We start from the raw sequence: 24,225 nt of genomic DNA, 5'->3' as shown, positions 1-24,225 counted from the left end.
AGTGGTGTTACGGAATAGTGAATGTTCTGTCGACTGACAATTATAATAAAAATATTGGTATAGTTCAAACGAACAGCGTGTCGACGACGACAGACTGGATGTAGTGAGTAGTAAATCTTTCGGACTGTCCTCTGGACAGCGAGGCGACTGATCGTGACTTGCGCGTTTGTGCTGCGCGTGTCCTACTTACGTGCTTGTTTCTTACTTCCACTTCAGATCCGCGCTCTTGACCTTGGGCAGCATTAAATGACCTATCTTTGACATGGCGTAACTTGCATCGTGAATCGCATCTCTCGTTAGAGCCAGGCGGTGGTATTCGTTGGCAAGTCGGAAGCTTGTGCCGTATGGATATCTTGAGGCCAAGAGCGCACCGCATTGCAATAACGCTCTCCCTCCGCCTACGTAAGGAAAGGGTGCATATGAAAAGGTCAAAAACGTCATTGAAAGGTTTGCCGAGTGTTCAGACGACGAGGTGACGGGGAATATATCAAGCCTATCACTCTGGCCCGTCTTGCCTGCTAAAGAAAAAGCGAACTTGTGCGGTTGGCTGCGCAAAAAAAACCGTCGACACGGCGACCGACTATATGCCCTGAACGATGCGCTTGATGAGTGGGAGCGCAAGGACGCCCTCTCGTCCATCGGCTACATTAATCCCACCTTACAAGCACCCGCCACGATGGCTCAGCCAGTCGACTTCGTCGCAGAGCAGCTCTTTGACGGCTGTACGGACAAGAAGAAAGCTCAACAGGCTGTGCATATGACGTATCTATTGGCGGAGATTCACTATAGGGATACCAGACAATGGCAAGACAAGGCTCACGGTCTGTTGAAACGGGGTAAAGAGCTCGAAACTCGTCTTTCGGAACCTGAAGAAAACCTTGACAAGGCGGAGGCTGAGATACATCCCAACGCTCAGACGCTGCGGGATCTGGCCACGGACGTGCGGGATAGCGCCAACGAGAAAACCAATACGAGACTCGAGGCTATTGAACGCCTAGTCGCTTCTCTACTGGAAAACGACGTCGAAGCGGTCCAAGCCAGAGCCCATGACGACAACACCGGGTTTAGAGCGAGTGCTAGTGCCCATCCAACGGGTAAGTCTTCAATCGCAAAAGCGTATCAAGCCTAATCAGAGTGAAATAGGTAGCGTACAGACACCAACAATGATTCCCGGAGCTCTTGGCTCTAGAAGCGAGGCTGCTCATGCGTCGCCTCTGTTTTCGCCATTCTCTATGCCGTCGAATGAAAGCTTGTCCTTCCGAAACGCGACGTTTGACTTAGCGACTGGGAGCATATCTAACCCATCACCAAAGCTGCTCCCCAGTTCCGATGTTCACACAACCAACACCGACATCTTCTCAGTCAAGCGAAAGCCAAATTCAGAGATCACAGACTCGGCCAAGCGCCACCGTAGCGACGCGTTCTCAGTTCCGAACCAACCGGTTGAGCTAGTCGGTAGTGAAGAGCAAGGAGGAGTCCGGCTGGATGACGATCCCAGGACGACGGATCTCCAGCAGCGCAAATCACTCTTCGGTAACCCAGAGGAAGAGGAAGAGGTCCTCAAGATCAGCCAGACCGCTAAAATAGGCGGCGACGACACTAGGGACTACTCGTCCTTCTGCAAGAACGTTGGAACGGACAAGGGCGGCGTTTCTCACCATGTCGTCGACTCCATACCGTTGAAGGAGTTCCACAGCATCCGAATGGCGTATTTCCTAAAGGGCCAGGATGAGGGCGTAGACGACTATAATATGTTTGAGCAGGCGCTGGAACAGATCGATACGAGTCAGCTCCTGAAGTCGGTCAATCTAATGGCGAACCGCATTGCGGCGGAGACAATGGCTATGAATGCCGGCGCTCTCCCTTTCGGACAGACCGTACCGTTCGACACCTACTACGCGAAGGTGCGCGAAAGTATCTTCAAAAGGTTATCCACGCTGCCGACAAATTGCGAGCTCCCAAATCTGATGGAGAACCCAGCTGCAGGCATGCTTACACTTGAAGAAGCGTCCAAACTTGCTTTCGAGTCTGGCGAGGTCGTATACGAAGAACTCGCTTAATATCGTCTTGCTGGATTTTTATTGGCCTTTGAACGATTCTCGACTTTCTACTCGGCGTCTAAGGTTTTATTACTAGTTTCTATTAGTCGCGCAATGTGTTTCCATTTCCTTTTTGCGGCGTCCAGGCGACAGTGGCCTTTAGTAGCACTTTTGCTTTTCCGACAAGACGAGATTGGCCGGTATGGAGGCCAGGGAGATTACACAGCTCAGGCAATTGCAATAATAGTGATTTTCGAAGTATTGGAAACGCGTCATTAACCATCGCGCTTTTTCAAAGTCGTGGAACACTGGGTGAAGGACTGTAGGAGCAATGTTTCCATGGACCTACTGTCACAAGTGGCGGCCAAGTGTGAGGCATCGGAAGTAAATTAATTCAGAATTCAACAGCGATGAACAGCCTGGCAATATATGGCGACCATCAGTAGCTGTTGTACATAGCCACATGCCTTTTCTCATCACTGACCAACAATACAAGCAGAGGCAAAATGCTGGAATGTGCAAGTTATGCTTGATGAGGGAAAAGATACAGATCTCTCTCAACACAAAGTGCATTTTTTAAAAGGCTGAACAAGCTGAAGATATGTTCAATGATCGCGCAGTGTCCTGTCATAGACGATGAAGTCAAATTTCACCGGAAACGTGATAGTATTTGTGAGCATAGACGCCAGCGACTTGCGCTGGGCTTTAAATCATTCCCGCTGTCGAATCAAAGATCTAGTTGAATCGGGGAACTCGCTTGGTTGGAATGGATTGTCTTGTAGCAGACCGATTCAAGGCACCGTGTCCTGAGTCTATATGAATTGTACCAACACCAAGCCAACCCACTCTCGTCTGGCAAGACGAGGATTTCTATCACTTATCACGAATAATTATACGACGTTACACTCTTGAATACTAGGCAAAGCATTATTCGGCGTAGTATCCATCTCATTCCAAGTAAAGCCAAGTCTGTCGCGACTAAACGGCCTGGTTCAACCCCCCCCCCCCCCCCTTCGGTTCCATGTCTTTTATTCTGAATGTGCCTGACGAAGTTGGCGGAGGCGTTGCTGAGCAAAACTCACTAGTCACATTGCCTCGTGGGTGATATGCCCGTAGCTTCCGAAAGTCAAAAGCTTGATCACAAATTCCAGTGCATGATAAACCTATGGAAGTATTAGTCGGACAAGTAAAGGGCTTTTAGACAAACTAATGAGGCCATTTGTGGTGTTGTCATCTTGTATTGGGGAGATGGCCAATCTCAACGCTTGTTATAGCCAACGGGTTAGAAATTGATCCTTTCCCTAAGACTCTTCGGGCTGTTGTGGCTCGTATTTCCGGAACTGTACAGTTTGAATCAGACTGTCCAACCTATGCTCAGACTCACTGTGAATGCTGAATCGTGGAGATCGCACACCATCGGTGGTTAATTCGCAATGTTTGATTGTGGGTGTGGAAACATATTGAAGGCTCGTTTCGCCATTGGAAATTATGGGTGGCCCATGGAATCTAGAGGTAGTGGGTGCAACGGTGCAATCTACACAGAACGTTGGCCACCTTGATCGTCAGGCTGAACATCGTGTCCAAGTGGTCACTTGGGCTATAGGAGTCTGATCAGGCTGTTTCAGCTTCCGAATGGTTGCGGGCGGTTGTCGTATCTACAGGACAAGTTGGCGCTGTGCTTGATGAGGAGTCAAACTCACGACAATGTTGCCCCATGAAAGGGCCATTGGATTCGACGTTGGTAGCGTTCCTGAGTTGTGAGATGTTGTCCAAGCGATCACCATGCACATCGGCGTTTCCGTCTCCAGTCCAGCTTCTTTATATAGCCAACCTCTCCATTGACCCTTTTTATCGGCTGGCGCAGGCTGAAGACTTCTCACGTTTCTAAAATCGAATGGATGCCAATTCTGGGGGTGCGTTGGGTGGCGTGTTCGCGTTCAGATGCTCTAGCAGCAATGATTGAGCCAGGACGGCAAATCCCTGCCTTGATTAGAGTGATGGGGGTTGCAGTGTCCAGTCTTCTATACTCTGGGACATCTACCATTGCTTGGATCAACCTTCATCGTTGTGGCGCGAAAGAGTGTGTAATTTTCTCAGGACGCGCTCCAGAAGCCATGCCTGGGTTCATCAGTCCCACCACGACTGCAGGGTGGGGGCCCAGGTACCCCGAGGTAGGCTCCATCTCCAGTCCTTCGTGCCGCTCCATGTCTCCAGTGTCCACACCCAAATGGTCTCGCTACTTCTTCTTCTTAGAGCCCCAAATTGTCTTGGTGTCATCCACATCTCTATCCTGCCGCCCCACGAGCTGTCGTCCCCTACGAACGTCCACTTATGCTTCTGCGACTTCTACATACTTGGACCCAAGCCTAGGCCTGCTAGTGCAACATGATCGACGGATGTGACCATGCAGCAGATACTCCGTCAATGCACCATACATCCAGGCTCAGCATTCACGGCGAATACCAAGTCAAGCCTCACCAGTATGTGTTTTTCAGCCAATACATCACCCAGACTACACGCGTATGAAAAAGCCAGCCACATCATTGAACGGGGCCGTGCGTCTGCGGAAGAGGTGACGCAGGTGGTGAGTATCCTCAGGTCATTCGCCACGTTGCTGCTCACCAAAAAGCAGCTGCGCATCACTGAATTTGCATCGTGGCTTTCAAGTGACAAATGAAGCGTGGCCTTGACGATACAGCTCTATACTGGGAATGGAGGCATCCCAAGCTCGTCGTTTTCCCATCGGATGAGAAACGCCTCCGATGCCATCCGCGACCTGGTGGAGTTCATTGCTGAGCATTTGAACTACGGCTGCAAACATGAGGCCAACAAGACACGCCAGGTGGCTCAATTAGCCTTCTTTCTGGCAGATATGCAGCCCAACGCTTTCCTGGAAGTCGTATAAGATCATGACTGGTGGCGCACCCAGGTGCATGGTATTGAAAGTCAACCCGACCAACTGATCAGCTTAGGCCACGATTCACAGGCAAAGACACACCACCCCATTTAAATGGCTCTGGATGCGGCCGCGAAAATGCATGAGTTCGCAACGGAGATGCAGGCTGCCTAGCTTAGCGCTCGCGTTACGATACACGTTAAACTCGGACTGGCGTTTTCATATGCCGTGAATCTGGCGGCTTTCGGGGTATGTGAGTCCCCTGGACCAATCGTTATGAACTGAACTGAACTGACCGTAGTGGAGGACGAAAACAGCAATTCTGTTAGTTATTTGATTATCCGCCAGCATTGTTGACAGCAAACGAGACGACGAGACCAACGAATGGAACGAACAATAAAATCCAGGAAGACTAGAAGGGGTCACTAGGTGGCGTGAGGTTGAGCAGGCGTCTGTAAGAAAGCCTTTGGTGAGGCGTGGTCTATCAGATCATGGTGTGACCTGGGTGGAGACAACTTGTGATTGATTGCCTCAAGTGGAGTGAATGGGATGCTTTCCGGTTGCTTGGCTTCTGTTGAGGACAATGGTTAGGCCAAGAGAAACAAACCTCAATCAAGAGAGACAAAGGTAGAGAGAGAGACCAGACAGTGGTAATGACGAACGACGTGGAATCTTGACCGAAGGCTTACCGCTACAGTAAAGTGCACAAGGATCGGCATCACTGCTTTATTCGTACTAGCTCGACAAGTGAGGACAGTCCCGAGGCCCAAGTAGATCGAATAGACAAGTGCCTCGGCCAGTGGAGGCGCTCGGACTGACCAACACAAGGTGCTCTGAGTCGAAGGGTCCAGTATGGGTGGGCAAAGAGCCGCTGGTGATTTCTCACGCAGAATGTAGGGTAGGTATTTCCAGCTATTATTTACCTCACTACCCCTGAATCTAGACTAATGGGCGTCTCGACTGAAACACAGTGACGGGCAAACCTGACGCAACCATCTGAGATATCCTGTACGTATCACCATGATTCACAAGAGCGCCCCGCTTACCCGCGAAAAGCGCCTCTGAATTCACGGCTAGTCACATGCCGCGCTGGTGAATAAGCCAAGTTGATTCCAGAACATTCACGGGATGACGAGCGTGCAGCATGTGAACATGCACCAGCCCGAAAAAGGCACTTGACCTGTGCCACTTCTGAGGCTCTCGATGCATTCACCGCTGAAATCAGGTCAACATTCATGGCAAATTACTGCAATGAGCAGCGCAGTGACGACGCAGATCGTTGTCAGCGAGGCAAAATCAAGTGGCATATGGAAGTGTAGCTAAACTAAGTAGTTAGTGAGAGCCGCTGCAGGTTCGAGTTGTTTGTGTCCGGGAACAGCAGTGTGACTCAGACATAGATTCCTTGCGGATCATCTCGACCTCAGTGCAACCTCATCGACTGCACCGCCTCACTCTACGTGGTCATGCGCGCGGACCAGATCGTATACTTTGCGCTCTGATGGCAGGTTCTCGATTTCAAGACAGACGCGGGTATTCCATATCATGCAGCTTCATGGCTCCTACTTGGGGCGTGACTACGAGCTCGGGCAACTACCGTACTATGCGAGACTATCCGCGAGGCCACGATGCTCTCTTCGATAGTCTGGGGCAGGTGTTCGGCGTTGACACAAAATCGGGTAAGATTATTATGTCACCATAGTCGTAGAGGCAGGGAGTGATGGAATGCTATTTGCGACCATGACCAAATGCTGCCCAACAGACCATCGTTCTCATCACCATCACCAAGCCCTCATCTCCTATCGTCCGAATCCAGGCAGGACGTGCACGAAACACAACTACCTGGCATTAAGCGTCTAAGGGCGGTGCGGGGTATACCTGAATCTTCTTTGGTCCCCATGCTATCCACAAGCATCTCTTTTCCTTCCCCGACCTAACCTTTACACAATGTTTTACAAGCCACCAGAACACACAACACCCCGAAAGCATTCATTCCTGTTCACTGGTCTGTTTTATTTGTCAGGCATGTTTAACTTACTTAGTCTGGCCGCACATTTGGCCTACACACCGCTGTCAACGCGAAAAGCCATGATCTTCACAACATCGTGCTTTTCCTTCTTTCTTCGCATAAGCATATTCTCCACGCAGAGAAACTACTCAACCTCATATTCTTCTCTGCATACTCCTCTGAAAGCACAGCCATACATACTCAATTCCTTCCGTATGACATCCAATCCTGTATCTCTTTAAGGTGAGAGTCCTGCAGCTAACCGGCCGACTCATTTTGTGTAGCACAAATGCAGGAATCGCCTGTTACCTTACAGTCTCGTCTTCTCCCATCATAGAAGTTTCCATACTGCACCCTGGTGCTCTCAGCGTCGGCCAACAGCCCCTCAGGAAGCAGCAAGAAGTAGGCGAGCAGAAGAAGGCTGCAGAGACAGTGAACTACTAAGGGACGAAGGGAATCGTCATTGTAAAGCAACGAGTCTCCTGATTCAAATGGCAAGTCGTGCATAGGGACTTTACATACATATACTAACCAAAATCAAACAAATATTGTTCCTCCCCATCGAACAAACTCCGAGCGATTCTCTGAATATCTAGAAAAACTCACGGCCGAAACTGACCCAGAAGGGCTTTATGCGGCACCGCCCTGTGCCAGTCTCGACCAACGCGTCCCGGCCTCCTCAGTGACGACTCCGAGTCTCACAGCCTCGCAATTCAGAAGAAAAAACTTGCAGAGGGACGACGCATCTCGAAGGGCCTCGACTCCCTTTCCGGAAATGAATCCATCTTCCAACTCCGCTTAATTCGCACAGCTCTTGCAAGAGAAACGCAACAAGGGAAAGTCAGGATCTGCTTCCGGGTCGGCCACGAAACCTCGCCGTAGCGGTTCTCGAGCCCTTTTCGGACAGAATGAGACGCTCGACGATGAGGACGATGGGGGAGGATCACTGAACCCAGGCTACAAACCCAAGAAATCCATCTTCGGCGATGGCACGTCTTTCCGTGAGCCTCAATGTACCACCGTGGGCAAACGACATTCAGCCCGACCTTCGAATCCGGAAGCTTGGAAGCGTATACAGGGCGTGAAAGGACGGGTCGACGGGACCATGGAGTACTCATCTTTCGACAACAACATCCAGCCTGAAGAATCCCCGGCCAGATCGCATATCGTTGACAGAAAGCCACTCGAGGACCTAGGGGGCATCCAGATGTTATATCTACTGAAGGGCCAGTATCTGTCAGTAGATTCTGACGACATGTACGAGACAATTTTGGACCCAATGGAAAAGGATCATTTGGATGAGCAGGACAGTAAGATGGCGATCCGAGTCGCAGCGAAGACAAAGTACGCCAATCAAAACAAGCCCAAATGCCCACCGTTTAAGGCGCGCATTCTGGCCACGGTAAAAATGCTGTCGCCCGAGTACACAGAGAAAGCCGATATATTTCCGAGGGAACGTAATGTCTCATATGTACAAGCGCTTGCACTAGCTCGAGATGCTAGTGATAACGAGGGCGGCGTCATGGACGCGGACGATAATGGACCAAGCGATAGCAAGAACGAGGAACGTGACGAGGAGTGAGGACGAAAACGAAATCGGGACGGGCATGAGAATGACGACCGCGACGTCGGCGCGAGATGGTTCGCAGGCTTTTTCTATATTTTCTCCTACTTTAGCAAACCGCCTCTTTGTTGTGGTTGAGCTTGGGCGCATACTCTCATGCTCGATCCAGAGAGCTTAATGAACCGCGGGCCAGTTAGATTCGTGAAGAGATTTCGCGTCATTTAGATTTTGGCAATTTTTGTTGTGATCAGTGAAGCTCAAGTGGAAGATTGTCAGCGACGCGACGATCGTGACAGCCCGCGCCCGCGACGCGCGCGCCAGTTGATTTCCTTGGCAATGAACAGGCACCAATTTGACTGAGCTTCGCCATATTGAACTATCGACGCCATGCGTACATAAGCAGAATAAGTTGCTAGGCGTGAGATTGAAGACCTCCATGTTGTCTCGACACGGCAAGAAATTGTTTCTCTCAAGCTAAGGTACTGACTCCAGGGCGTCTGTGTCCCCCCATTACGTGTGCTGAAATGATCCGAGTCAGCACAAGCATCTCAAAAAGTATCTGTTTTAAGATGAGGATGCGCATCTAAGTGGGAAATCGAAACCCAGAGATACCTTAAGAAAAGAACCAGCCCAGAGAGCAAACGCGTGGGACGAGTGGTTTGGCAGTGACCGCATGGCCCCAGACAGAGGGACAGCGTTATTGTAAGGACGGACACCTGGTTGATTTCTAACGCACAAATATGTCCATTTTCAAGGCTCCCGTGTCGTCAAAAAAAGGGCGGGGCCGTTGGAGCCAACGAGATCGCAATGACGTTTCTGGCGGAAGTAGGCGTCCGTTTGCACATGTAGAAATGGCAAACACGCACTGCACGATGCATACTTCCGTACCTGAGCCCAGGCCCCCACAGAAGCCATAATCCGCTAGCGGCATCAGGGTACGCTGACAAGCGATATTGGTGTTCGAGTCGGGCTTGAAGACCGATACTCTGGACTCAGACGGGGCGACACCGCTTTTCAGCGAGCTAAACAGACCACTGGCACCCGCCTCGGACATGATGAGGGCCTCATCTTCACCTTCCTTCAGCCCTTCAAAGCCCACCTTCACATCTTCCGGCACGTCGTCTAGAACAGGAAGACTGCGCCCGTCAGACAGTCTGCGGCCTAAGATTGCAAATCCACCCTCAGAGAGATGGAGTGTTTTGACTCCCTTATTGACACAGACGCGATGCAACCGAATGTGCCAGTCGGGCCAGTTGTCTGTTGGAGGGATGAGTGTCGTTTCCACCGACACTGCTCGATCACCCCACGGATACCATCTCACGGTCGCCAACAAGACTCCAGAACACGATTCCCCTCCTCCGAGAGCCACTTTTCGAAAGGAAACTTCTTCACACTTCCACTTCATCGCCCACGACTCCCGCCCATCCCTGCTGAGTGCCAGGGTGTTGTCCGGCGCAATCTGTTGGATCAGAGGACCTGTGGGAACGGAAAAAGCAAACGACGAGGAGTATGCAAACTTGCAATATTTGGCCTGAGTAGCTTTCATAGGCCAAGCAACCCATTGTCCAGGGGCTAACATGAAATGGTGGTTTCCGCGAGGGTGGTTACACACGATTTGTTCAGGGGCTCGTACCAATGCCGCTGGCAGATAAAAGGATGGGTAAGTCTCTTCATCAGAAGTCCAGAATGAATGATCATCAGGCAATCCAACTGCTATCAATGTCTTGAGGCACCAATATGGCGACTGCGGGGAGTTGTAGTCCTCTGCCATATACATGTTCCTGGGTAAGTCAGTTGGCGTGTTTCATGTGGACAGCTTGTTGTAAATACTCACGGATACATCCAGCCAATGTTCAAAGTACCATCCGGGTAAAAAATGTTGTCCGAGTGCCGAGCCCACCATCTCATGTGTCGCAACAGGAGGCCCTTAACCACACCCGGTGACAAGCCGTGCGACATTGGGTCAGTGGCATCGGCAAAGGCCAAAGCTGCAAAGAAGCCACCGCAGGCGAAGCGATAAGTCAACGATCGCCCAAAAGGAATCACAGCGCCTATTTCCTCTGTGAGCATTCCTCCTGCCACACTAGGCGGACAGACATACCTGAAGCATCAAAATAGCGCCAGAACTCCGAGCCAAAGTCGCGAGCTCTGGTACGATACCTTGAAGACCGCGCTGGGTCAAAATCACTCGCGAACCGGACGAAAAGCAATTGACTAAATTGTATCGCAAAGCTTCCCGAGTAATAGTCCGCTTGTCGGCCGATGCCGACGGTATCCCTTCTTCCTGTGCGCTCAGCCACGTCCAGCTCATTCTGAGCCTGTTCGCGGCTCTGCCAGGGCCCGTCGGCTGACCACCCATCAAGTCGATAAAATGAGTCGAGGATGTCCATATCTGCTGAAATTTCGTCTTGGACATCCCCGAGTGGCTCTCCCAAGACTTTGACAAGGGCAAGATTGGCAAAGACGCGAAACCAACGCCAATTGTTCTTGGGCATGGGGAGATTGTGAAGTGAGCGGAGCCAGGCCGCAACATTTCCCCTCTGCTTGTCTGTCATTTTCCCAAGGGTTCGCTCTGGTGCCGCAAGCAGTGTGAAAGAGATAATCTCGGCTTCCACCATTCGCTGGTCAATGTCGTTCATGACGCCCCAATAGTCGGCATGCTCTGGATCAGTCCCGGAGATGAAACCATCGATCCACGGCTGTACCAGCTCTGTGATTTCAGCTTCCAGACCATCCTGGACCCCATGGTCAAGGGCTAGTAGTAGAGCTCCCACAGCCCAAAGGGGCCGGGCGAAGCCCTCCAGTTGTGCTGCGCGCTCGTCAAAGTGCGCTGCCGTCGCGCTTGGAACTACAATTCGACCTTTTCCCTGTGAAAAATAGGGAATTAGTGGACGGAGAAGAGCGAGCGTGGCTTTAATCATATCTGATCGGCTCTGGAAAGGGTTGTCGGAGAAGCCTGCAAGTCGAGGCATGGTTGTCTGCTGTGAGTGGTGATACGATGAAGATTATGCCTTTGAGAGTAAATTTCCAAAGAAAGGGGCGCGGTCTCGACAGTTGACAGTTGGTCAAGAACGAGGGGGGCATCCATCAATATGTCACAGTGATCCACTAATGTGCATCGGGCCTCGGAGCAATGTGTCATTTCTCTCCATCTATGCAGTCTGTCACCTTTTTCTACTGCCTAGTACATCAATCGTGAGCAATCTGTTGAGCAGGCAAGCATTTGATCAAAGCCCCTCAGGCTCTAGTACTAACAGGTTGTTCTCCCTATATTCTGCTTGTCGCATCGCAGCAAACTTCTCTTCTTCATAATCAAACAATCGCAAGCAAAAGTACGTCTCCCACAGTTATCTCGGGCCATTCATCCATGATTCGTCCATAACTTGGAACTGTACGGCTGTCGATATGGTGAGACTTCACCGAACGCTTCGGCGGAGACGTTTGCTCCATCTCACGGCGCGAGGAGCTCTCCTTCGTTTGCCGTGAGTATCGTTGCCCTGAGGTGTCATACGGCCGAAACTAGTTGAAGGCGCGTATAGTCCGTCTGAATCGTTGGCTTCGTCTTTTTCCTCGCTGTCATGGATGCTGGCGGGTCTTTGAATCGCAAGTTCGTGCTGCTGATCTTGTGCTGCTGTTCGACAGTTAGTTTGGGTCACAACAATTACTCTGCGGACTTGCCCCTTCTATCACCATTTTCGCTAGATTTGAATATGCTCTCACAGTTCAGGCGTGCAACTTCGTCGCCTCGGCCTCTCGTTCTGGCCCCAAGGTGGTTGTTGTCGTAGTCAGCCTGCATTCTCGTCAAAGACTCTGTTAGATTCGAGGCCTGGCCGACTAGCGTTTCGAAACCAGGAGGCACCATGGAGTTTGCGTGGCGGAATTCCCTATTCTTTTCAGCGAGTTGACGTCCGACACTCTGGGCTTCGGCGCGCCAATAGTCGCGCTCGTGCGCGAGTTTCTGGAAGGAGTCGGCCTGCACGTCTGCCAGTATATAAGCCAAATGAATCGCTTTCAGAAACTTGCGTTCGTCTCTACAACTGTCGTTCAGCTGCTCAGCGATGAATATCACTGGGTTGCTAATAGCGTCCGCTTATATTTGGTCGCGAGTGGGATGATCTACCGTTGTGAGGTCTCCTTGATCGCATTTGTCAAATGCTTGATCGAGAGCAGATAGTCGATCTCCGTGCTTACGAATATTCTTGTGCAGCCAGCGAGAAACTTTGGTCTTTTTCTCACTAGGAAGTACCGTCATGACGACCGGCTGAAGACACTCCAACAACTGCGTCACCTCGTCTTCCGTCGATTCAACAGCTGTTTCGATGATCTGGTTGATTTTTGTTTACGACTCTTTTCCTTCACGGCGAGCGTACTGCCTCTTTGGCTGGTTCACAGACAGTTTCGGATGCGGCGTCGCTAGCTCGCTGTCATTGTTCGCGATTCGTTGATATATATTCCTTGCCGAGTCGTGAGTTTGGGTCAGTGGAAACCAGCAGCAGCAAACTTGCTTGCATGGCCACAACCATCCACCGTATTGCATTCAGCGTCAGACATACTTCGTGCGACAGGAACCTGCGGCAGCCACGAAATAGCAATTTCCATGGGCAAAGTGTTGCGAGACGGAGACTTTGGGGATGTAGGGTTGAAAGTCAAAGCCTTGCGCTCGGAAGCTCGAGGGATGCTAGCCTTTCCACCGGAGCGTGAACTTCTGTTTGAAGTTCGTGGCATCACGCGGTGAAAGCGACAGACAGGTAAAGCAGAGGGTTGCTGGAATAGACGCAATGCGGGATGATCTTCAGAACAAAGAAGTCCAAAAATAAATGGTGAGAATCTCGACGCTAGTAATTGAAAATGATAAAGCAACGGATCTGCGTTCGGTATGAAGAGTTTGAAAAATCCCTAAGAAAAGAACAAGGACTGCCTGGCTGTGTCTAGTCGCTCACAACGCGTCACCTTAACTTCGGACGATTAAGAATGAAACGCGGCTGAGGTGAAAAACAAACGTGACCAATTGTCGCAAAGATCTCTTAATTCGTGAATTTCACCTTGAGTGAACTCGGACTTTTGTTTCTCAAGAATACCGAGAAATTGTCCGCTTCGTAGCCATGGAGCCTCGTTCTAGCAACAGTCAACGTCCCGGAAGCTCTCCGCAGCCGAAGGTTGAACGAGCAGAAACAGAAGCCGTCCCTGCTTCCTGGATTGCTCAGACCGAGGCAGGAAGTTTCAATGCTAATTCCACCATCACTGCCAGTGCATCAGAATTCGAACACACCAACGAGAGCATTTCCAGAATAGCCACAGAAGCGCTCAATTCCCCATGCGAGGAGCCATAAAGCCGCGATCCCGCTTCTTCTGCAACGTACAACCTGTCTGGCCGAGGTGAAAAGGTGAGGGACGTGGTCAACGACCTGTGGCAACTGGCCACAAGGTTCAACGAGACGGTTGGCTATACAAAGCACAACTGGGCTGGAGATGGGATCGTCGGTCTAGATGGTGGTCACTTGGACGACATCTCATACCTGATGTCAGGTGCAGAAGGAATTCCTCCTCATCCTTTCTTTCTCACTTTATGATCATTGGAACACCCATGTTGGGCCGCTATTGAGAGGTACAAGCGGCCGCGTGACCGAGGACGACAATGTGGAAGTTCTGGATTTGGTCACAGAACCCATGCGCACAGTCTTGGAAGGCGACTCTCATCGCAAACAGCTGGTCGCTTCGATCGACAACAACGCGCGCACGGGGACTCATGGGCTCTGCGATGAGCTGATGAAGCTTCAAGAACGGATTCAGGCAAGACTCACGACGAATTTCGATCATTGTCCAATCTCCGAGACAACAACATCACTGCGCAATGACAACGAGAACCCCCTGTTGTGGTTGGTCCTCGAGCTTTACCAGCTCAGAGAAAGGGGAAAGCAGATGGCGGGGCTGCTGGTTGCCGACACAGAATGGCAACAATTGGCTCGGACTTTGATGACAAAGCCAAACCAGATGCTTTGGGTTCTGTATTCCTTCCTGTCTGCGTATCAAGCGCAAGCCGAAAAGACAAGAAGACGCTAGAGGGGCGAATGACGGATCTCGAAACACGATCGACTATTTCGACTAGGAGACACGAGGCCATTGTGGCTGTTCACAAGGATGCGAAGTCTATGTTCGACAATCGCACTACAAGTTCTCTTCGATCGCATATTGAGGAACTGCAGGAAGTATTTAGAAAAGAGGCTCTCGAAGCCACGAAAGCTAAACAAGAGGCGGAACAAGAGGGGACCTACTGGAAGAGGGAGTGTGAGGCGATCAGTGGAGCAGAGTCCGTCGTGGGCCTTGATGACTAGGTAGGTCATCGCCTTTGCCTCAATTTGAGCAAGTCCCGAAGATATCGTATGCTAGAACAAGAAGATTGTCACTTTACGAAGCAGGTCTGAAAGGGGCCGCGGTCTCGAAAGGTGACAGATGGTCAAGGACGAGGGACTAGACGCACTAGGGCCGGTATCAACGTGTGCTTTAATCAAGATGGTCATAGTGGTTTATTAGTCTGCACCTGGCTTCGAAGCAGTGTGTCCAAGCACCAAATGTGACGGTTGTGAACCTGTAACTTGCCGAACATTGTTGGCAGCAAACGTGATGTTGTTTTGAAGCGCGTTAACCTCTCGGAGCCGAACAATATTTAGACGCGCCACGTAATGAGCTCAAAATTATCATCACGTACTGGACGCACTCTTGCAAACTCTTTTCAAACCGATCTATCATACAACCCCCACAACATTCTTTAGCGCACAGTATTTGGTAACGAGGATTTCTGCATGAAAGAGATATTTGGCACCTGGTAGGTACGATTGTAGTAGTCATTAACGCGACCGAAAGAGAGAAACTCTGACTAAGACACATTCCAAATAACGATTCATACCACCGCATAGTTCTCTCCTCCCGAAGACCTCGAACCCATTGCAAAAATCAGCGAGCGCTTTCGAAATAATGCAACAGCAGAGTGGACAAGCAAAAACGAACCCCAAAAGACGATGAAACAATAACGAGCGAGTCCCAGAAGCGCCGATTCGTAAGAAGAAAGATGAAATACCGGATCCCCAGCAAATAAGGTATAGTCGATATGTCGAAATGGACGCCCTTCCCGATGCCTTTACACCGCATACCGGCCATGCTTCTTCCTTCGTTGGTGGTGTCGCAAATTCTCCAAGCACTTATAGTCTTTCTAGCGAGGCTCGGTCTCTCCTGGCTTCAACCAGTCACATTTGAATGGTCGATCCGTTGAATGGGTCGCTATGTACTGGCGGAGATGCGCCACGTTTTTCGTATTCGCGCCGCAGACGGAGCATACGTGTTTTGCCCCCGTGGGATTATGGGCAAGATTAAGATGCTTTGTTAGAGCAGACTTGCTCGTCACGACGGCTTGACACCCCGGCCACGTGCACGCAACCGTCTGCTGATGCATCCTTTCGACATGCATATTTAAATCGAATTTCATAGAGAACGACTTCCCGCAACCCGCCTCGACGCAAGGGAATAGCTTCATTCGATCGTGTACATTCCGCTGATGGTCCTGTAGCATGTGGCTATTGATCGCGCGGACGCCGCATTCCGGGACAGGGCATACGCATGGCCTTTCCTTCCGATGCACGGCGCTGATATGGGCTCGGAGCCCACCCCGGTGGATAAAGCCTCTTCGGCATATCGGACACGACAAACGTCGTACTTTCAGGTGGGCGATCCTGATATGCGCGCGGAGTTGCTTCTTCTTCTGGTACGCCTTTGGACATTGCGCGCATTTATGATTCTTGGCAAGCGTCGACGCCCAGTACTCGCGGCGTCTGATTCCTGGTTCGTTACTTCTGTCCGCGGGGGGAGGATCGTGCCGTCTGTTCGATGAGCCGACCGACAATGAGCTACTAGGAGTCCGACATTACTGAATGATTGTCCATAGTTATCAAAACATTTTGTCCTTGTCGAATCCGGTAGGTTCTCTTCGTCGATAGTCTCCCACTGATCTATCTCGAGCAGCGGGCGTTCGTATTCGAGTTTTGGTGGCAGTGGTTAGCGTCGGAACTTGCCACGCCCGTCCAAGCTTTGCCGATGTCGTCGACTGGCTTCCAGAACGGATGGGAAATCGGCATATCCCGAAGAAGTTCAAGCTGAGACAGCCAGTTGCCACGTGGTAGTTGTGCATAGCCGTGTTAGTAAAGCGCGCGTCGATTTCGACCGTCCGTTTCGCTATGTCAATATGCTTGAGAGGGTCGAACGACTCGTTTGGCGCCCGCTTTTCGAAACCAAGCAACATCGCCAGGCCATGGTCCGGGCCTTTGCACAATGAGGCGGAGAAGACATGGTTTGTCCACGGAGCAATCGGCATACTCCATCTATCCAGGCAGAAAAAGGCAATCTCCTCCAGACTAGCCGTCGGCCTTTGTGCCTTGACTTCGACAATCCGCTGGCTGCAATACGCAAGTAACCAAAAGTAAAACGTCTCGCCAGACAGCTCCTGTTCGCCGAGTCCGGCGTCTTCTGCTTGTCGATTACACGCGCCCTGCATTGTAGTCACCGCATTCGCGGCATACCGCTGGAGATCAAGCCAGTCCCACCCAACGGCAACTGGGTGCGCTCGCGACAAGATGTGGAACGGGTAGAAGATCCGCTCTCTAGGCACCGGGGATGGTATCGTGAGGAGCTCCGTATACTCCTCCTCCGTGAGCCTGTATTTCTTGGCTACTTGAACGGCGACCTGGGCGAACTGTCGGCTGAAGTGTTTGTTTGCCTTCGTCATGCTTTTGCGCGCACTTGGCGCCCACCGGAGAACAAGCGAATCAAGTCCTTCTGTTGGAGTTGCGAGAGCATTGGCTATCATTCCGGTACGGCGGCCAGTCCGAAGCATGTCAAAGCACTCGAGGCGCTCTTCGGTCGACCGATTCTCCCATCCTTGGATTCTGTCGGTGTGTCGCCCCCCGGTTCCTAGTATCTTATGCGTTATCGACGCGTTGCACACTGCGTTGAAAGCCCACGACATCTTGCCCTTTGCGTTTGGAAATCCGACGCCTCTGTCGCCCGGAGCCACGCTGCGATACTTGGAAGGACAACGAGTGGGTGATTTTGCTTGGAGAAATTTAAAAACGAAGAAATCAGCGCCACGTTAGGTGCGAAATGGTATCCTACGCGACCGTTCACGACGGCGACAGGCTGGGCAGCCTCGACAGATAGCGAACGAGGCCCCAGGGCCATTCGAATCGGTACGCCGAGGTAGTCGCAGGTACGCGACACGAAGCCGCTCCTCGTTTCCTCAAGGGAGCCTATTAGGATTTCCTCTAGTCTTGCCTCTTACTTGGCAATCGCGTTCGGTAAAAGATGCTCGAACGCGTCTTCTCTTTGATGGTAGTTATAGCGGACTGCATACCGAATATGCTGCGCTACTATTGCTTGTGGTGCCGATTCAACGTCTTTTTGCTTCCCCAGGGGTTGTCGACCGACTTTCAGAGCGCCTGTTTCGTCCGTCCACGGCTCTTTGGGGTCTTGGACGGCCAGTGCCTCCAGGACAATCTCGAATGAATGGCTAGCTGTGGCCCCGTCGAGAAACGCAATATCGTTAATGTCAAGTTCGAAACCCCATACTCGTCGTCCTGGTTTGGTTCGTCTGTCTCGTCGTCTACGGGCGTCCTGTCGGTGGGCTCGCCGGGCTGTTCGTCCTCGGGCGGAGCTTCTTCAGTGGTCAAACGAGCAATTTCCAGCCCCAGGAGCTCTTGGTCCGACACGTCGAAGTAATTCGACTCCTCCTCCTCCTCCGCAGGGTCGTCGTTCGTATCGACGATCCTCGGTTGGGATGGAGTGGCCTATCCTGTTAGTATCTAAGCGAACCGAAGGAACAAGAATGAACTGACCGTCGACACGTTTGTGTCCGCTGCTTTCGGTTGACCAGGAAATCCCTACAGCTTGGTCTGTCCCTTTGCAGCTCCAGCGGTCTGTAGCCGTTTCATACTACGGCTGGACAATGACTGCCCAATTCGTTTCGGCGGCATGAGAGCCAGCGGGAAAGCGAGAGACGGGAGAATAAGAATATGGAACGATATTATGAAATAGTGAATGCTTGACGACTGACAATTATAATAGAAATAACGGTATACGTTCAAACGAAAGGCGGGTCGACGACGGCGGACTACTAGATGTGTACGGAGGAGTATATCTTTCGGACAAGTCCTCTGGAATGTAACGCGACTCACCGGACACAACTCATCGGACGCGACTCGCGCGATTGTGCGGCGTGTCTTCCATTGGCGCGCTGGTTTCTCACTTTCACTTCAGTTTCGCGCTCTTGACTTTGGGCGGGATTGAAAGACGCACTCCGACGCGGGAATTACACGCATCGTGAATCACATGGCTCGTTAGAGCGAGGCAGTGGTATTCGTCGCCAGGTCACTTTCGCTTGTGCCCTATGGAGCCTCAAGAGGTATCATCCATAGCCCAAGCTGAGATGCTACATGGACAAGCTATCTCCAGACAACAGCCCCAATACTGTGGAGCAGAGACATGCACCAAATTTGAGGTCTGTGTTTATACTTCTACATTTCTTAAGCTGTTGTTAGATTGTGGTCAAGTGAGCCCAGTACTACACTCTGGCGTCGACTAACCCCCCTGCGCTTCTCATGCCACATGCTTGACACCTTCGCCTTTCAAATTGTCTTCATCAAGCGCCAGCTCAGCCTCCCTCAGCTTTTGCCTCTTCTCGGCCCTTTGGTGCAGAAAGTATCCCGCCGTCAAAAAACCCCACGCGCCCAAAATGAAGAAAAAGTTGACAATGTAGCCCTTCTTCCACCGCGGTGCTTCGACCACAGGAAACGTCACCAATGGATAGAAGCTGTTCACTGCGAAGCCAAGGGTCTAAAGGAGTCAGTTGTGGCTCTGTCTCAACGGGGTCTTGGGAGACTCACAATCATGCTGCCGCTGAAGAAAGCGCGAGCCTCGGCCGAGTCTTTCAGCCACCAGTTGACTGTTGGCGCTAGAATTGGCGTAACGGCAGCACTCATACCAAACAAGTAGAATGCTGTGAACTTCAGGTCATGCGGAATATCCCACACCATCATGCAGATGTTGGCAAACATGAAGAAGCTCATGACAATGGTGTAGATGATCCACGTGGGATACACCATGCACAGATTGGTGGCGATGATGGTCCCGATCACAGAAACACCCTGCGCGCCAGTAGGGATTTCGTTAATCTGGGGAACGGTGTATGTGCCGTACTTGTCACCCAGGTCCTTGAGCCAAATCGCCATCTGGCCATGTGGATAGGCACCTGAAAGAAACAGGATATAGGCAAGAACACCGAGGTACCAATGCCAGCGGAGAAAGATCCGCTTCAGCAGGGCTTTTGTGATCTTCTTGGGAGCTTCGACGCCGACTTCCCTCATGCGGAGCTGCGCGAGGGCGTGCTCCTCTTCCTTCATCCACCAGATTTTGCCACTCATGGGCATACCAGGGAATATGAAGAAGCCAAGAATGGAGAGTGGCAGAGAAATGCAACCATCTGCATCAGGTGTTAGGTCTTATGCAATATGGAACGCGCAGACTAGTCAATACTAACCAATGATGAAAAGCCATCGCCATCCAGACATGCCACCAACGCCATTGAGATTGGTGTACGCCGCAGACTGCAGATAACCACCGAACATGACACCGATGTTATTCGATCTGTATTGTCAGCGCAGTCGTTTTTGCATGGCGGAACCCGATACTTACACGTACCACAAGCCCGCTCGCTTGAACAACTCCTCGGGTTTATACCACGATGACAAGATGAAAAGACAGCCTGAGGCCACCGGCGTCTCCAGAACACCGAGCAGAAATCGTGTGCCGTAAATCTGCCCGGCGTTTTGCAACTGCGACTGCGCAAATGTCAAGAGGCTCCAGAGTACCTCGCAGCTTGGCAAGAACCATCTGGTGAACTGAGGTCTTGAGAACAGCAGCATGGCCGGAATCTGACAAATGACGTATCCAATGTTGTAGAACATGGGGAACTTGGAGTACTCGTTGCCGTAGAGGCCCAGCTCTTCTTTCATACCCGACACGTAGGCGCTGTTGACGTTGGACTGGTCAAGCCACTTGAGGAAGAAGGCGATGCAGGTAAAGGTCATCATGAAAGCGTCGAGCTTGCGCAAGAACTTGCGCTCCTCCTTTGGGTAATGCGATGGGTACCAGTCGAACATGTAGAGCCATGCTAGCCAGACACTTCGAGTTGGCGCCTCCTTGAGCTCGCGGTTCCCGAGGATGGCTTCATCGTTGCTCGTTGTGGGCTCCGCAACAGTTGACGCTTCAAGTTCCTTGACTTCAGGGACGTCGTGATGCGCATTCGTGGTCGCAGCTAGTACTGGGGCCACTTCAGCTCGTTTCGGCTCAGCCATTGTATGGAGGACAGAGAAGAGGTTAGGCTTTTTTTTTTTTATCTTCAGTGGGGAGGTATCCAGATGCAACGGCTTTTGTCGACATTATATAAGAAACTTCTGGTAGCTCTAGTCTGAACTACAGGAAGTTGGAGTGGCACTGGGCCGGCAATTGGAAGCTCCACAGCCGGGCATCGGGGCAAAGGTACCCGCTGTACTCCGTACGTAGGCTCAATACTCAATCGTGCGAGACTCTGGAGCACGATGTCATGGGGTGTCTTTTGGCTGACTAGATATACCGTACATTCATGACGGGACCTTTGATCTCCGGATTCAAGAGGCGATGAAGATTCCCCCGGCTGCGTGACTTTCTCCCACCAAGCACTTCACAACAGAGCTCATGCAGAAGGGCTCAGTTTGAACCAAAGCCCCTAGAGCCTCAACCCCGCAAACTCCAGGCAACCCCAACATTGATCTCCACCCATGTGCATAATCCAAGTTTTCCCCGGATTCACCATTTGCCCCCCATCCCGGGAATAGTTGACCCGAGATGGCGGCAGTCGATTTGCAGCACATAATATCTACAAACCCCTCAGTTGACTCTTTATCGCATCAGTCTGCGGCCGGTACTTGGAACGCTGCCCGCTTTTTCTGTCTCCAATCGACAAGCTTGCTAATGCCAGAGCAGTCAGCATGTCAGAGGCCGCAGCAGAGAACGATATGCCCTCGTGCCAGGGGTGCCGTCGCCGGAAGCTGAAATGCTCCCGAGAACAGCCGACATGTTCTCATTGCGTCAGGCTAGGTGCGCAAGTCAGATGCTATTTGCCCCCATGTAGGCTGACAATAATCGCGTTCAGCTTCCCCTTGCGTATATGATCTGAAGAAAAACAAGCCCGGCATCAAAGCCGGAGCGGTAGGCAGTCTGAGTCGACGTGTTGGTACGAAGGCACAAATCGATTCAGTGCGGATCCAGTGCAGCTGACACTCGACAACAGAAGTACTTGAGCAGGCTCTGCTCGAACGGCCGTCTAATTCATCTTGCTGCGATATAGCACCCACCGAGAGACCTGAGAATGGAACTCCAAATGTGGTAGGAGTTCTGTCCATGCTCGCCGCTGAGCTGCAAAAGCTCAACGCAACGCGGCGATGGGACCGAACGCCTGCACAGGCCAATACCTCGCGATATCACGCGACAGCTTCACCCTCTGGAACCAATGGGTCAGTTCGCAGCAACTTTGAGCGCAATTCGGAGATCTCGCCACATACGTGCCATGCGCCTCCGGCACCGAAAAGACGGAGAGTAGACAGTTGCGGCAACCCAAATGTTGATGTATCCTTCTCCTTGGACGAGAACCTGGATAGCAGTATTTCAAGCCTGCCGGATGCAAAGCTCTTGGAAGAAGTCATTAGTATATACTTTGACCGCGTCCAGCCCTGGATACCAATTCTGCACGAAACGCACTTCAGACAACGTGTCCAGAACCACGACGAGCTCCCGCAACTTGTTATCGTGCTGCATGCAATGGTAATTGCGGCTTTGCGGTTTGTCGAGAATCACGATCTGAGGCTTTCTGCGCTGGAGGTCGAGCATAGATGTGCTCGTTCGAGGCGCTTGGTACTGTTGACTTGCATGGATGGATTGTCGGTGGAGAATCTCCAGGCCTTGATTATTGTGGCCTTCAATGATGTAGGTTGTCCATTTATACGTCAAGCGCTCTGACTGACTTTACAGATTGGGAATGGGGAGGCCTCGCGAGCTTGGTCCGTGATAGGGTCACTCACCAGGACTGTCGAGTATCTGCAGCTCAGTGTGGAAGACGACAGCCATGCCAAGACATCCTTACTCAAACCGTTGCCAATGGTAAAAAGGCCACAAAATTGGACAGAAGAAGAGCAGAGACGGAGGGTCTTCTGGACAATCTTCTGTCTAGATCGATTCTGCTCAGTCACGACTGGCTGGAACACGAGTCTCACCTCGGACGACGTGCAAAGACGGCTGCCCGCCGATGGAGGCACATGGCATAAAGAGGAGGGCGTGACAACACCCTACTTTGGCATATGGGACCGAAGCGTGGCCAAGATCGGCAATTCGATTGCTTTTCTCCCCGGGAATTACCCCAGTCCTGCCAAGGGGCAGGATAACACAGCGTCAACGCCTGCAGCAATGAACTCACATGCAAAGACAAATGACCCTGACATGACTACAGTCGGTGCTTTTGCCTATCGCATAGAAGCAACGGAGTCGTTGAGTCGCATCACAACATACTTTCTGCAACAGAACATTGACTTCTCGAATCGACAACAGGTCAGTGATTGGTTGACGCGGTTCAAAGAGCTGGATTTGCGCCTCGTTCAGTGAGTTCAGTCATGGAATTACGAAGATTCGGAGACTAACGGCGTCAAGCTGGAAAATGTTCCTCCCACAGCGATGGCGGGACTCGAATATTTCAAGGCAACCAACCATGATCAACATGGATCCTAATTTGACACTAGCCCATGTCACTCATAACACGTCCATGATTCTCTTACATCAGAGGATTGCCTACCCAGACTCGAAGTGGTCTGACACATTCAAGTTGCCCAGCTTTTGTAGCGCGGAAACGTGCCAGGTTGCCGCCGTCGAGACTGCCACCATCACGCAAAAGTACCTCAAGTATACGGCGTCATATTATCCGGTCGCCGATCAGTACGCCTTCTGCGTCTACATAAGTGCCCGTGTGCTCTTGGGTAAGTTATCCCTGGCCCTGGCCTTGTCTAACTGTATCGACTGCCGGCTAACAATTTCAGTGCACTGGCGGCACTACAACACTGAGCTTCCACCCGAGTTCCAGGACCTGGTCGACGCCCTCGACGAGATGGCACGGAGATGGGCTGGTCCAATTTGGGTACACCGTGCCACAAGCTCCTTGGCTGGAAAATACTCCGAGCAGCTACGTCTCATGCTTAAGCAATGCATGGATGACCCTAGCTTGGCTATTGATGTTCTGGGGTACTCCAGTGGGCTGGCTCAGGGTACTCCATCCAGTCCCTTCTTCCCTGAAAGCGTCCAGCCAGGAGCAAAGACGAACGTGCACAGCGAAAACTTGGACAATGGTCTGCCCAATCCGAGATCTGAAGCACCCGGTCAATGTGGGCAATTGCACTTGGGCAACATTCCCGCAAATGAATTGCCAACTGACGGCATTCACCCGGATAATCTGTCAGCTATCTCACACCTGCTGATGGACGAAGATTTTATGAGCATGGACAGGGTCATCAGTCTCGACGATATGATTTTCGCAGCCCCTGGAAATACTGAACTACCGTGGGCGACTCCTGGAGACGTTGGCATGGGTGTGTAATCATTT

The 24,225-nt window shown here is 51.5% G+C and overlaps 4 protein-coding genes across 4 annotated transcripts; 2 read left to right on the top strand and 2 right to left on the bottom strand.

The window, feature by feature from the left end:
- Window positions 1–676: 676 nt before the first annotated feature.
- On the top strand, window positions 677–2,060 carry J7T54_003650 (uncharacterized protein; the record flags this gene model as incomplete). The annotated part of the gene is made up of 2 exons (XM_051505154.1): window positions 677–1,094; window positions 1,363–2,060. The coding sequence occupies 2 exons, from the start codon at window positions 677–679 to the stop codon at window positions 2,058–2,060; spliced, it is 1,116 nt and encodes a 371-aa protein (XP_051363493.1).
- A 6,366-nt stretch (window positions 2,061–8,426) lies between these two features.
- Window positions 8,427–11,476, bottom strand: J7T54_003649 (uncharacterized protein; the record flags this gene model as incomplete). The annotated part of the gene is made up of 4 exons (XM_051505153.1): window positions 8,427–8,596; window positions 9,393–9,640; window positions 9,899–9,980; window positions 10,606–11,476. 4 exons carry the CDS (start codon window positions 11,474–11,476, stop codon window positions 8,427–8,429), a joined length of 1,371 nt encoding a protein of 456 aa, XP_051363492.1.
- Window positions 11,477–16,443: 4,967 nt separating this feature from the next.
- On the bottom strand, window positions 16,444–20,899 carry J7T54_003648 (uncharacterized protein; the record flags this gene model as incomplete). Its single annotated transcript, XM_051505152.1, has 7 exons — window positions 16,444–17,251; window positions 17,902–18,057; window positions 18,117–18,334; window positions 19,152–19,379; window positions 19,430–20,025; window positions 20,083–20,189; window positions 20,238–20,899. 7 exons carry the CDS (start codon window positions 20,897–20,899, stop codon window positions 16,444–16,446), a joined length of 2,775 nt encoding a protein of 924 aa, XP_051363491.1.
- A 737-nt stretch (window positions 20,900–21,636) lies between these two features.
- Window positions 21,637–24,219, top strand: J7T54_003647 (uncharacterized protein; the record flags this gene model as incomplete). The annotated part of the gene is made up of 7 exons (XM_051505151.1): window positions 21,637–21,688; window positions 21,736–21,816; window positions 21,874–22,403; window positions 22,611–23,084; window positions 23,157–23,233; window positions 23,472–23,605; window positions 23,666–24,219. 7 exons carry the CDS (start codon window positions 21,637–21,639, stop codon window positions 24,217–24,219), a joined length of 1,902 nt encoding a protein of 633 aa, XP_051363490.1.
- Between the last annotated feature and the right edge of the window lie 6 nt (window positions 24,220–24,225).

This window comes from Emericellopsis cladophorae, assembly GCF_022114955.1.
Source record: "Emericellopsis cladophorae strain MUM 19.33 chromosome Unknown NODE_12_length_473309_cov_116_543296, whole genome shotgun sequence".
In the NCBI taxonomy this organism is placed as follows: domain Eukaryota; kingdom Fungi; phylum Ascomycota; class Sordariomycetes; order Hypocreales; family Bionectriaceae; genus Emericellopsis; species Emericellopsis cladophorae.
This window is presented reverse-complemented; position numbering and strand designations above follow the sequence as displayed.